The 14,861-nt window shown below is 42.0% G+C and overlaps 2 protein-coding genes across 3 annotated transcripts in view; one reads left to right on the top strand and one right to left on the bottom strand.

Moving 5' to 3' along the window:
* The window catches only part of LOC132400923 (craniofacial development protein 2-like), a 93,835-nt gene that overhangs the window by 29,693 nt on the left and 49,281 nt on the right, over positions 1–14,861 (bottom strand). The window lies entirely within an intron of this gene.
* aldh8a1 (aldehyde dehydrogenase 8 family, member A1) overlaps positions 7,280–14,861 on the top strand; it is a 42,903-nt gene continuing 35,321 nt past the window's right edge. Inside the window, exons 1-2 of one of the 2 annotated variants that reach the window (XM_059982459.1) lie at positions 7,280–7,909; positions 13,098–13,498. In XM_059982459.1, coding sequence (XP_059838442.1) covers positions 13,352–13,498 — 147 coding nt within the window. In that variant the 5' untranslated portion in view covers positions 7,280–7,909; positions 13,098–13,351. The other variant, XR_009514434.1, reaches the window with a different exon arrangement.

Raw genomic sequence — 14,861 nt, 5'->3', positions numbered from 1 at the left:
GGACATATTGATGCTATGTATCTATACTGTGATACTACTGGGCAGGAGACTTGTGCTTTGTAACAACATCATGCTGACCGGAAATTTAGAATGCAGCAAGAACTTAAAGAGTCATCCTGTACATAGATTGAGAGTACTGCCTTTCAGGTAAACTATCTTTTCTTTATATTGGCACAGATTTGGTGTGTTGAAGGTCCTGTTTTAATGCTGTATCTTTGTCTGATTCATGAGTTGGGGGGGAGGGGGTCACAATGTATGGCCAATACTTAAGTCATACCCAGTACAACTTCCTTTTCTAATGACATTCATTGATGTTATGGCTTTCTGTTCCCACTGTCTAATCATCAAGAGATGAAATAAAGGCTGCTTTACAAGGTTCCATAAGAATGGAGAATTTAGATTTAGAAGTAAGTACTTCATTCCTGAACTGGAGGTGTTTCTGGATGAAAATTCTCCATTCATTTGGAATTCTCTAGCAGTCTCCACTTTACTCTGATGGACAATATTTCCTCAGCTTGCTGGATGTAAGATTTATACTAAGTATATACAGAGAGAGACTGAATCAGAGGCACCAACAGCAACTCTAGCATCACCTTTTTGAATGATGCCCCAACCTCAGCTAAACATCACTGTATTTGTCTCTTTCATCTGCTAAAACGACTCCAATGATAATTGTACTTCCACCAAAGTGATAGCATTAACCTGGTCTAGAAACCCCATGGCTCAGTGGAAAATCCATTAAATGTGTGCTATGTAGTAGGCTATTGGCTGTTTTGTGTGAGTGTCCGCCTTCACAAAATTGTACCCATTTGGTAGCCTTATGCATACTGCTTTATCATCCTGAATGAATTCTGGAGAAACTGCACCCAGCAGATGAAGGGTCTCGGCCCGAAGCATTGGCTACTCTTTTCTCACGGACGCTGCCTGACCTGCTGTGTTCTTCCAGTGTTGTGTACGTATTATTTGATCCACAGCATCTGCAGTTTCATTTTTGTGTTTTGACCCAGCAGAATATTTTCAGATGCCATGAAGCACCCTTGACAACAAACCTAATGAAGTTCCAACAACTACCTCACAGAAATGTTGCACCACATGACTGAAATTCAAAGATCCTCATGCTTTGATGAAAAAGCATGGATTCAACAGCTACTGAGTTTGCTCACATGTTTTTCATTCAGTAGTAATGCTGTTGTTCCTCTTTGCATCTCCTCACCTTCTGTTTCTTTACTTGTCCCCCTCCCTTTCTAGTACTGGCTGGAACTTCATCTCATTTGCTATTTATCCAGTCCTACCAATCACCCTGTCACACACCTTTCCACTCAACACCCTTCCTGACACATCTCAGTTTTGTCCTGCTATGAAACTAGGCACTGAAATATTAATTCTGTTCTCCACTTCTCACCCCCTTCTTGTTGGTTATATCCAGTCTTTCTGTCTGTGTGGCCTTCTCCCTTCCTGCTTGAGTACCTCAGACATATTGCAATTTAATATTTATTCTATGTCCTTCCCTCTTATACCTGTGGACCAGAGGGCACAGACTCAAAATAGAGGGATGCCCCTTAAGAACAGAGATTAGGGGGAACTTCTTCAGCCAGGGGTATGAATCTGTGGAATTCATTGCCACGGGCAGCTGTGGAGGCCAAATCAATGGGTATACTTAAAGTGGAGGTTGATAGATTCTTGATTTGTCAGGTCATCAAAGGTTTCTGGGTGAAGTCAGGAGAATGGGATTGAGAATAATTAGCCAGTAGACTCGATGGGCTGAATGGCCCAATTCTGCTCCTGTGTCTTATGGTCTAGTATGCCTTTATGTTTCTTCTTGTTGGTGTGCTAATGAGCTATGGATTCTTGATTACTACAGAACAAATAATATCATTGTCCAGTGCACCCTGACTCCTTTTTGACTAACAATGACTACAAGTTGTTCACAATATCGTGCTGACTTCAACATCAAAAATGTGATGGGTAATTAGTTTCCACTGTGCCTCCCTGCCCAGTATTCTTGGTAATCTGTGTTTCTTCCATGACTTTGTGCAAGCTAATATTTTGCTGTAAGTCCCCTGGGGATCTATCAAGTAAATCAGTCAGAGTTGCATGTGAGTGGTAAGTCTCTTCCTGGAAATCAGGTAGATATCTCCTGCTTCATCTTAATCACTTGAACTGTAAACTTTTCAAAAAAATCCGGTAAAGCAGTAGAATTTTACTGCAAGATCTGACTCACTATGAGTAATGCAATGGATGACCTCCTTAAGTATTACAATTAATTGTGATCTGAGGAAGCTTATTTTCTGTAAATTTCTGGAGATAAAAGAAATTCATTAATCACTTTAATTGCCTGATTAATCATTCTGATTTCTTTCATACAGGGGAAGGGGTGTGGTTATTGCAATAAGAATGGATAATTTGTTTCTTTGAACCTGTTTTGCCATTCAGAGATTATGGTGGATCTGACTCCATGTGACCAGTTTGCGCCTGGTAGATGCTTCAGATCCCTCCAGACTAAGACAAATAGGCACCAGTGAAGTTTTTTCCCTACTGCGGTCACTTTGCTGAACAGTTAAATGCCGGTTAACTGTCGGCTAACTATTACTTGGATTGCACTACCTGTATGTATAATCTATATTTTCATTTATATTTATCATTATTATTGTTATGAGCAGAGAGATAACATCTGCCAGAAGTAAATTCCTTGTATGTGCACAGGTACTTGGTGATTAAAGTCTGATTCTGATTCTGATTATTTTTGGTGAACAAAATCCATAAATTCACAGGTTTAATATTAAAATAATAGTAAATAATAGTAAAATCCATCACAGGTTTAATATTAGCATATTGATCTACCAGCAATTTACTTGGCAAGCTAGCTTCTTCACTGAAAGGAGATACAGGAGCTCAGATACTGGAATTCGGAGAAGCTCACCAAATGCTGGCAGTTCTCGGTGGGCAGGCAGGATCTCTGGAGGGAAATGGACAGCTGATGTTTTGGGACAATGCCCTTCACCCGAATCCATTAAGGTTCTCAAACCAACTCATCAACTCTCCATTAGGTGCCGCCTGACCCATTGAATTCCTCCAGTTCTTTTTGTGTTTCTTCATCATCACTGATAGGCCTGGATCCAAACTTTGGAATATGCTAGTCTCTTAAGTCAGGGTTAAATTGTTAAAGGCTAGTCTTTGCCACTTAACTTGCAATTCAGAACAGGTCTGTTTTATCACTTGACATTCTAGCTGGTTGTATATTTATGGAGCCATCCCTCAACACAGTAACAAAAGAGGTGTCTGGATTTGTGCTCAGCTTTCTCACCAGGCATCATTACTTGAATATTCAAAATGGTTCTGTTAGTTAGGACGTATTTCCATTGTAAAAAGGTAATTTTGCAAAGTTACCTGTCTACATTAAAAGTGTTAATGTTAAATAGGTAACTACAGATATTGAAACTGTGATTTAGCATCTATTAGAGGCTAAATAGACTGCAGATTCTGGAATCTGGAGGAAGACACTATCTGCAGGACAAACTCAGCGGGTGAAGCAGCATTGGTGGGAGGAAAGGAATTGTCAATGTTCTGGGTTGAAACCTTGCACTTGGACTGAGAGTGGAGAGGTGGGATGGCCAGCACAGTGAAAAGAAGAGGACTGGTGAGAAAGAATTATGAGGTGAATGATGGACTGAGGTGGTCTTTAAAATGACAGGCAGGAAGTGCTGTGTGGGGGAGGTGGGTGTGGGTGGAGCTGAACTTGCATGCAAGCACAATTTCAACATTTAAGGGAAGTTTGGATGGGTATGTGGATGGTAGGGGTACGGAGAGCTATGATCCTGGTGCAGGTGGATGGGAGTAGGCAGTTTAAATAGTACAGCATGGACTAGATAGGCCAAGGGGCCTGTACTTTTCTAAAACTATAACTCATTAGTAGAGAAGGGAGAGGTGACGGAAATTAGAACAAGGTAAGGGCTGGGTAGGAGAGAGATGAGAACCAATGTGTAAAGTGGATGGAAGCTACAGCCTGGAGGGGGAAGGAGGACAAAGACGGGAGGACCAGCGGATCAGTAGTAGAAATTGGTGAGCGGGGAAGGAAAGGGAGTGGAAAAGAAGAAAAAAGGGGAAAGTTGTCCCAAAAATTGAAAAGCTCAATATTCATGCCATCAGGTTGCAGAATTCCCAAACAAAATATGAAGTATTACTCTTCCAGTTTGCTTTGGACCTCATCCTGGCAGTCGAGAAGGCCAAGGATAGACAGTCTGTGTGGGAATGGGAAGTGGAGTTGAATCTGTAACTCAGAACCATTGCAGACTGAGCATAGGTGTTCTGCAAAACTGTTGCCGAGGCTACACTTGGTCTTGTTGATGTTGAGGAGGCCTCATAGGAGTATCCAATGCAGAAGGCAAAGTTGGAAGAGATGCAGCTGAACTTTTGCCTCACCTTGAAGGGTGACTTAAGTCTTTAGATGGTGCTGACATGAGGACAAGCAGTGTGTAGTGAGACTGTGAGGATGGACAGGCAGATGATGGGGCAAAATTGCAGTCAGTGGGATGAGTTGAAGTGTAAATTGGGGACAAAACTGAAAATTGTGACGAATACAGAACTGACGGTGTTATGTTTAAACGCACACATACAATATATGGAATAAACATAGAAACATAAACATAGAAAACCTACAGCACAGTACAGGCCCTTCAGCCCACAAACTTGTGCCGAACATGTCCTTACCTTAGAAATTACTAGGCTTACCCATAGCTCTCTATTTTTCTAAGCTCTATGTGTCTATACAAAAGTTTCTTAAAAAACCCTATCGTATCCGCCTCCACTACCGTTACCAGCAGCCCGTTCCACGCACTCACCACTCTCTGCATAAAAATCATACCCCTGACATCTCCTCTGTACCTACTCCCCAGCAGCTTAAACCTGTGTCCTCTTGTGGCAACCATTTCAGCCCTGAGAAAAAGCCTCTGACCATCCATACGATTTTGTAGTGCAGTTAGTGGTTGGCAGGTGTGATGGTGTGGACATCACTGAGACGTGGCTGAAAGAAAATAATAATTGGGAACTTAACATCCAAGGAAACATTGTATCAAAAGGACAGGCTGGTAGGCAGAGGGGATGGGTGGCTCTGTAGGTAAAAAATAAAGTCAAATCCTTCGAAGTAGGTGATGTAGGATCAGAAGATGTAGAATCCATGTGGGTAGAGTTAAGAAACTGCAGAGGTAAAAAAAAACTCTGATCGGAAATAGAAAAGGCATGCAATAAGGGCAATGTTATGAGAGTCAGGGGAGTTCAATGTGCATATAGATTTGGAAAATCAGGCTGAGACAGCATCCCAAGAAAGAGAATTTGTAGAGTGCCTACAAGATGACTTTTTAGAGCAGTTTAGGGTTCAGCACAAGTGGAATGGCAATATTGAATTGAGTGCTGTGTAAAGAACCAGATTTGATTATGAAGCTTAAGATAAAGGAACCCATAGGAAACAATGATCATAATATGATAGAATTCATCCTCAAGTTTGAGAGGGAGAAGGTAAAGTCAGGTGTATCAGTTTTACGGTAGAGTACTAATAGGATACCACAGCAGATATAGCAGGAGGCTAAAAGTTTTTTTGAGTTATCTAAAGAGTAAAAGGGAGATGAGAATAGATAATGGACCACTGGAAAATGATGCTGGCCAGTTGGTAATGGGGACAAGGAAGTGATAGATGAACTAAATGGAGACTTTGCATCAGCCTTCACTGTGGAAGACACTTGCAGTGTGCCAGAGGTCTGTCAGTATCAGGGAGCAGGAGTGAGTGCCATTACTATTACAAAGGAAAAAGTGCTAGGCAAACTGAAAAGGTGGATAAGTTACCTGGACCAGAAGGATTACACCCTAGAGTCCTGAAAGAGGCTGCTGAAGAGATAACAGATACATTGGACATGATCTTCCAAGAATCATTTGATCCTGGCATGGTCCTGGATGACTAGAAAATTGCAAATGTCACTTGACTCTTTACGAAGGGCCGAAGATAAAATGAAGGAAATTGTGGGCCACCGAGCCTAATGTCAGTGGTTAGGAAACTGTCACAGTCCTTTATTAGGGGATGAGATTTTGGGGTAATTAGAGACTAATGATAAAATATGTCAAAGTCAGCATGGTTTCTGTGAAGGGAAATCTTGCCTGACAAATCTACTGGAGTTCTTCGAGGAGGTAACAAGCAGGGTAGACAAAGGAAAGGCAGTGAATGTCATTTATTTGGATTTTCAGTAGGCATTTGATAAGGTGCCACACATGAGGCTGCTTAACAAGATAAAATCCTCTGGTGTAACAGGAAAGATAGTGGCATAGATAGAGAAATGACTGACAGGCAGGAGGCAGCAAGTGGGAATAAAAGGGGACTTACCTGTTTGGCTGCAAGTGATGAGTGGTGTTCCTCAGGGGTCAGTATTGGGACCACTAGTGTTCACATTGTTTGTTAATGATTTGAATAATGGAATTGATAGCTTTAGGCAAAGTTTACAAATGATACGAAGATAGGTGGAGGGGTAGGTAGTGCTGAGGAAGCAATGCGATTGCAGAAGGACGTAGACAAATTGGAGGAATGGGCAAAAAGAGGGCAGATGGAATACAGTGTTGGAAAATGTATGATAATGCATTTTGGTAAAAAGAACAAAAGTGCAGGCTATTATCTAAATGGGGAAGAAATCCAAACAACAGAGGTGCAGAGGGACTTAGGAGTTCTCATACAAGAGTCCTAGTAGGTTAATTTACACGTTGAGTCTGTGGTAAAGAAGGCAAATGCAATGTTGGCATTTATTTCAAGGGGAATAGAATATAAAAGCAAGGAGATAATGCTGAGCCTTTATAAGACACTAGTCAGGCTGCACTTGGAGTATTGTCAACAGTTTTGGGCCTCATATCTCAGAAAGGATGTATTATCATTGGAGAGAGTCCAGAAGAGATTTAGGAGAATGATTCCGGGAATGGAGGGGTTAATATATGAGGGGCATTTGGCATCCTTGGGCCTGTACTCACTGGAATTTAGAAGAATGCAGGCAGATCTCATTGAAACCTACCAAATGTTTAAAGAACTACATATGGTGGATGTGGAGAGGATGTTTTCTAGGGTCCAGAACTAGAGGGCACAGCCCCAAAATTGAGGGGCAACCCTTTAGAGCAGAGGTAAGGGGGATTTTTTTTTTGACAGAGAGCAGTGAATCTGTGAAATGCTCTGCCACAGACAGGTGTAGAGGCCAAGACTGTGGGTATATTTAAAATGAAAATTGATCATCTCTTCATTGGTCAGAGCATCAAAGGTTATGGTGAGAAGGGGTTGAATGGGATCCAGGATCAGCCATGATGGAATGGTGGCACAGATTTGATGGGCTGAATGGCTAAATTCTGCTCCTATGTCTTATGGGCTTATGGTAAAAGAAATATAAACCAGCAGAGGGGCAGCTAGGTCCCAATGCTCTCAGAGAATCAAAATTCTGAGATTTATGGATTGGACTGTAGTTAATATTGGCCCTTTCAGATCTCTGTTTCTTTCTTCTCGTGTTCTTACTTGTTGCCATTTGGCAGACTGGGGGTTTGGGGGTTTGATGCTTTTATTGTTTGTCCATGTGGGTGATCTGTTAATTTTTGTGTGAGGGACGGTTGGGGTTTGTGAGTTTTTGTTTCATTTTGTTTGCGTGCAGACGGTGGGGGGAGTTGATGTCTTTCTTTCAACTACTTACATTGTTTTCTGTATTTTATGGCTATCTGGTGAAGGCAAATCTCAGAGATGTATTCGACATACATACTTTGATAATAAAATGAACCTTTCAACCTTTGAGGAGCCCAATGTCTCACAGAAAAGACTCCAGCATGGATAAAAGATTGGCTGATTGGTGGGAAGCAAAGAATCAGAATAAAGAGGGCCTATTCTGGCCAGCAGTTCTGCAGGGTAGGTATTGGGACCACTTCTTTTCACATTATATGTTAATGATTTGCATGACAGAATTGATGACTTTATGACCAAGTTTGCAGAGCAGACTTGATGGGCTAAGTGGCCTAATTCTGCTCCTATGTCTTACAGTCTTATGGACAAATATTTCATCTACTGTGGGGGCTGGAGGTATTGTCTGGGTTAAGATAGGGATGAGTGGACCAGGGAGTCCATTCATCCCTCCACACTCTGTGGAATCACTTTCAAGAATTCTATAATTCATGTTGGCAGATTTATTCATTTATTTATTCGATTACTTATTCATTCATCCACTCATTCATCTATTTATTTATTAATTCATTTATCTATTCATCTATTTATTTGTTTATCTATTCTTTGTTTCTTCTGTATTTGCGCAGGTTATCTTCTTTACCTTTGTAATTTGTCACTTTTTGTTTATTGAACCTTAGAAACAAATCCATTAAAAGTCTATGTTAAAATTGTTTTACTTTCCCTTAATTAATGAGGGTTCAATATGTTTTGCTGGGGTTCAGGGTGTTCCACTGAACCTGCCAAGTGACTGTCTCTGAGCCAGTTCACTGTGCCATATTTATTAACTATAAGAATCAATGGGAAGGATATGGTGGAACGACTAGAGTTCTCTAACAACGCTGGTTTGATCCTAAACTCTGGAAATATTTGAGTGGAGATTGTTGTTTTCCCCTGTGACTGCCGGATTCCTTAGGGTGTTCAATTTCCTCCCTCATCCCATTTCTTTGGCCATTAGTGTGTAGGTGTGTACTAGATTAGACCATAAGAGATAGGAGCAGAATTAGGCCATTCAATCCATCAAGTCTGCTCCACCATTTCATCATGGCTGATCCTGGATCCCCTTCAGCCCCATACACCTGCCTTCTCGTCATGTGCTTTGATGCCCCGATCAATCAGGAATCTATCAAATTCCACCTTGAATATACCCTCGGACTTGGTTTCCACTGCAGTCTGTGGCAGAGCATTCCACAGATTCACCACTCTTTGGCTAAAAGAAATCATCCTTACTTCTGCTGTAAAAGTGGACTTGGTGATGTGTAATGAACAGGAATTGATAAGTGATCTTGAAGTAAAGGAGCCATTAGGAAGTAGTGATCATAACATGATAAGTTTTTATCTACAATTTGAGAGGGATAAGGGCAGATCAGTGTTGCAATTAAATAAAGGAGACTACGGAGCCATGAGGGAAGAGCTGGCCAAAGTTAAATGGGCGGATGCCCTGGCAGGAAAGACAGTGGATCAGCAGTGGCAGATATTCTTGGGGATAATACAAAAGATGCAAAAGCAGTTCATTCCAATGAGAAGGAAGGATTCAAAGAGGGGGAAGGGGCCACAGTGGTTGACAAAGGAAGTCAGAGATTGTATAGCATTAAAGAAAAAGAAGTATGACAGGGCTAAGATGAGTGGGAATACAGATGATTGGGAAAGTTTTAAGGAACAGCATATCTTAACTAAAAAAGCAATATGGAGAGAAAAAATCAGGTATGAGCTCAGTCTAGCCAGGAATATAAAAGGGTTTAGCAAAAGCTTTTTTTAGCTATGTGAAGAGAAAGAAGATAGTTAAGAACAATGTTGGCCCCTTGAAGAATGAATTGGGAGAAATTGTTATGGGAAACAGAGAAATGGCAACAGAATCTAATGCGTACTTTAGATCTGTCTTCACCAGGGAGGACACAAGCAATCTCCCAGATGTATGGATGGGCCAGGGTCATAAGATATCAGAGGAATTGAGACAGATTGACATTAGGAAAGAAACTGTGATGAGTAGACTGGTAGGACTGAAGGCTAATAAATCCCCGGGTCCAGATGGTCTGCATCTGAGGGTTCTAAAAGAGGTGGCTCAGGAAATTGTGGATGCATTGGTAATCATTTTCCAATGTTCCTTAGATTCAGGATCAGTTCCTGAAGATTGGAGAGTGGCTAATGTTATCCCACTTTTAAAGAAGGGAGGGAAGGAGAAAACGGAGAACTATCACCCTGTTAGCCTAATGTCAGTCGTGGGGAAGATGCTTGAGTCCATTATTAAGGATGAAATAGTGGCACATCTTGATGGCAGTAATAGGATTAGGCCGAGCCAGCATGGATTTACCAAGGGCAAATCATGCTTGACTAATCTGTTGGAGTTTTTTGAGGGTGTAACAAGGATGTTAGAAGAGGGTAAGCCAGTGGATGTTGTGTACCTAGATTTTCAGAAGGCATTCGATAATGTGCCACATAGGAGATTGGTGAGTAAAATCAGAGCTCATGGCATTGGGGGCAGGGTTTCAACATGGATAGAAAACTGGTTGGCAGATAGAAAGCAAAGGGTAGCAGTGAATGGGTGTTTCTCGGACTGGCTGGAGGTGACTAGTGGGGTACCACAGGGCTCTGTATTGGGACCACAGCTCTTTACGATTTATGTCAATGATTTAGATGAGGGCATTGAAAACTATATCAGCAAGTTTGCTGACGATACTAAACTGGGTGGCAGTGTGACATGCGAAGAGGATGTTAGGAGAATACAGGGAGACTTGGATAGGCTGGGTGAGTGGGCAGATACTTGGCAGATGTCATTCAATGTGAATAAATGTGAAGTTATCCACTTTGGAAGCAGGAACAAGAGGGCAGAGTATTGTCTGAACGGTGTCGAGTTAGGTAAGGGAGAAATGCAAAGAGACCTAGGAGTCCTAGTTCACCAGTCAATGAAGGTGAATGAGCAAGTGCAACAGGCAGTGAAGAGGGCAAATGGAATGTTGGCCTTTGTTACAAGGGGAATTGAGTACAAGAGCAAGGATGTCCTTTTGCATTTGTACAGGGCCCTGATGAGACCACACCTGGAATATTGTGTACAGTTTTGGTCTCCAGGTTTAAGGAAGGACATTCTGGCAATTGAGGAAGTGCAGCGTAGATTCACTAGGTTGATTCCTGGGATGGCAGGGCTGTCTTACACCGAGAGATTGGAGAGATTGGGCTTGTACACGCTGGAATTGAGGAGATTGAGAGGGGATCTGATTGAAACGTTTAAGATAATTAAAGGATTTGATAGGATTGAGGCAGGAAATATGTTCCAGATGTTGGGAGAGTCCAGTACCAGAGGGCATGGATTGAGAATAAGAGGTCAGTTATTTAAAACAGAGTTGAGGAAGAGCTTCTTCTCCCAGAGAGTTGTGGAGGTGTGGAATGCACTCGGAAGATGGTGGAGACCAATTCTCTGGATGCTTTCAAGAAGGAGCTAGATAGATATCTGATGGATAGGGGAATCAAGGGATATGGGGACAAGGCAGGGACTGGGTATTGATAGTGAATGATCAGCCATGATCTCAGAATGGCGGTGCAGACTCGAGGGGCCGAATGGTCTCCATCTGCACCTATTGTCTATTGTCTAAAAGGTCACCCCTCAATTTTGAGGCTGTGCCCTCTAGTTTTGGATTCCCTCACCATAGGGAACATCCCCTCCACATCCACCCTATCTAGTCTTTTCAACATTTGGTAGGTTTCAATGAGATCCCCCCGCATTCTTCTAAATTCCAGTGGGCACAGGCCCAAAGCTGCCAAACGTTCCTCATATGTTAACCCCTTCATTCCTGGAATCATCCTTGTGAATCTCCTGTGGACTCTCTCCAATTACAACACATCCTTTCTGAGATATGAGGCCCAAGACTGTTGACAATACACCAAGTGCAGCCTGACTAGTGTCATATAAAGCCTCAGTATTATCTCCTTGATATACTATTTCCCTTGAAATAAATGTCAACATTGCATTTGCCTCCTTTCTATGAAATAACCTTCTGGGAGTCCTGCACACGACTCCAAGTCCCTCTGCACTTGTGATGTTTGAACATTCTCTTCATTTTGATAATAACCTGCACTATTGTTCCTTTTACCAAAATGCATTATTGTACATTTCCCAACACTGTATTCCATCTGCCACTTTTTTGCCCATTCTTCCAATTTGTCTAAGCCCAGCTGCAATCGCATTGCTTCCTCAGAACTTCCTAAACTCCCCCACCTCTCTTTGTATCATCTGCAAACTTTGCCACAAAGCTATCAATTCCATTATCTAAGTCATTGACAAACAATGTGAGGTTCCAGTATTGACCTCTGAGGAACACCTCTTGTCACTAGCAGCCAACCAGAAAAGGCTCCCTTTATTCCCACTCACTGCTCCTGCCTGTCAGCCATTCCTCTGTCCATGCCAGTGTCTTTCCTGTAACACTAACAGGATTTTATCTTGTTAAGCAGCCTCACTTGACTTATTTTATCGTTAGTCTCCAAGTGTCCAGAAACTTCATCCTTAATAATAGACTCCAACACTTTCCCAACCACTAAGGTTTGCCTAACTGGCCTATTATTTCCTTTATTTTGTCTACCTCCCTTCTTAGAGAGTGGAGTGACATTTTCAGTTTTTCAGTTCTCTGGGAGCATGCCAGAATCAAATCATTCTTAAAAGATCATGACCAATGCATCAGTAATCTCTTCAGCTCCTCTCTCATGTCTCAGTAATTCCCTTTATTCCATTGCGATACTGATACATGTGACTTGTGTTTCTTCCTTTCAAATTGCAGTATGAATTCAATCATATTTGATCACTGCCTCGGGAGGTTTTCTTTGCGTTAAACTGACTAATAAAATCTGGGTTATTACACAACACCAACCTCAGATAGTCCTTCCCCCAGTAGGCTTGAGCACACTGCTCTAAAAAGCCATCTCAATGGCGTTCAACAAATTCCCTCTTGCGATCCAACCTGATTTTCCCAATCCCCTTGCATATTGAAGTCCCCTATTACAATTGTGACATTATCCTTGTTATATGCCCTTTCCAGCTCCATTTGCAATCTCAACCCCAGATCTTGGCTACTATTTGGAGAAACATTATGATGCCCATAATGTTTTTTTTTAACCCTTGCAATTTCTTAACTCCATCCACAAAGATTCGACATTCTCGGACCCTATGCCACCTTTTTCTAAAGATGTAATTCTATTTCTCACCAATAGAGCCGCACCGCCGCCTAGCCTTCCTGCCTGGCCTGGGTGGGGGGATTCTGGAGGACTTGAAGGTAATATAAGGTGAATAAAATGGATTATACTCGGATTAATGTGAAAGCAACTACTTGGTGGTTGGTGCTGCCATAGTGGGCCAAAGGATCTGTTATTGCGCTGTCTCTTTCTTTCCAAGATTCCCACAGGTCCAAAACTGCAGTTGCTCACGAGAGTCATGAATGGGCGGCACCTTCGGCTGCCAATTGGAAGAGGGCATCGCTGATTGACGTTCGTGTTTGTCGTCTGGGCGCTGGTGACTGGCTGCTGCAGTAGTCATTCAACAGCTCTGCGGGGCTGAACAGCGCCGAGCGGTTCAAAGGGGGCTGTCGCTGAACCTGTCAGTGTCAGGTCGCTTCGCGTAGCTGAGCTGCTGAGAAACAGGAAAAGATCATGCCCAAAATGGCTCATCAGAGAACACACTTAGTGCTGGAAAATTATATTGGAGGAAAATTTATACCATGCTCCAGACATATTGATTCCTATGACCCTTCGACCGGAGATGTGTATTGCAGAGTGCCAGACAGTGGGAAGGATGAGGTGAGACTATAGCAAAGCGTACAATATGTCTGTCGGCTCTTGAAAATTAATTCATTGTGGAAAGTATAGCGGGGTTAAAATAATTCACTGGATTTGATAATAAAATGATTGCAAGTGTTCGTAGGAGGATGAGAATTTAGTCGATTATTGATTTTTATTTTGCTGTTCTAAACATTATATTTTCAGTCTATTCTAATGTCATGTATTTAATTTGTTATAATTGGACGTTGAATACAAACTTAACTACAGTGCTTTATTTGGTACCGAGTTTGTGGCCTGAAAACATATACAGGTTTCATTTGAAAACTAACTCGTTTTTTCCATTAATTGTCCATCTGTTTGAAATACGTGAAAACAACGACTGATGTCTAGTCAGGCTGAATGTAAAGTTTGTAGAGCTTGAAAAGCTATTACAATACAGGGAGGATGATTACCAAAATAATTGCAAGTTGACTTTTTTTTTGCACTGAGGGTAAGATGTGGTCTGAAATTTTGTTCTGGATCTGCTGTCATTTTACCGGAGGCTTGTGGACTTCAGAGGCATCATCTGAGAGAGAAAGGGGGGGGGGGGGAAGAAAGCTGCTTTCTCTCACATTCACTCATACCTGCTTTCTGTGATATTGTCATGGAACAGCACTGAAGATAGCTGGGCCCGTTGCCCAGCAGCTGCCCTGTGACTAGGGACAATGCAGATGAAGACTGTTGACTGAAGGCCTAATACAGCTTTGGGCATGTCTACATGCCTTGGTTAGAATGCTGGTTGTGATCTGGAGTGACAGAAGTAAAGTATCTTGCAACCAAACCTAAGAAAAAATCCCAAGTAGGGGTAAAGAGTGACAGATGCGGCAGTGGTAATGATATAATAGAAGGTATCATTTCCTGTAATTTAACAAACAATGCAAACAGTTTCGAGCGGAAGTTTTCACCAATGCTAAGCTGTGTTATTGAGGACAATTTGAAATCTGCCATATCTTCTTGGGTTAGGAAATACTCCCAATATTTATCACTTCTTTAAAAAAAAACTTTCCACCTTTTCATTTGGCTGGAGCGATCTGTGGCTTATGGGCAAGATTGGAATTTATTGCCCTTCTCCAATCATTGTTCAGAAGGTTGTGGTGAGCCACCTTATTTGACCACTGCAGTCCTCCTTCTCAAGGAGGTCATTCTGTGCTGTTGGGTAGTGATCCCCAAGATTTGGACCCCAGAGTGATGAACGAGCAATTGTACATTTCCAAGTCAGCTTGGAAGGGAAGGAGCAGGGGATAGCCCTTGTCCTTCTTGCTCATCTATCTTCGCATGTTTGAGAGAGGCTGACAGTAGCTTGAATGAGTATCTTAAGTAGATTGTGTGGATGCTACTACTG

This window comes from Hypanus sabinus, chromosome 10 (assembly GCF_030144855.1).
Source record: "Hypanus sabinus isolate sHypSab1 chromosome 10, sHypSab1.hap1, whole genome shotgun sequence".
NCBI lineage: Eukaryota > Metazoa > Chordata > Chondrichthyes > Myliobatiformes > Dasyatidae > Hypanus > Hypanus sabinus.
Note: the sequence above shows the minus strand (reverse complement) of the source record. Positions and strands in the feature narration are given on the sequence as shown.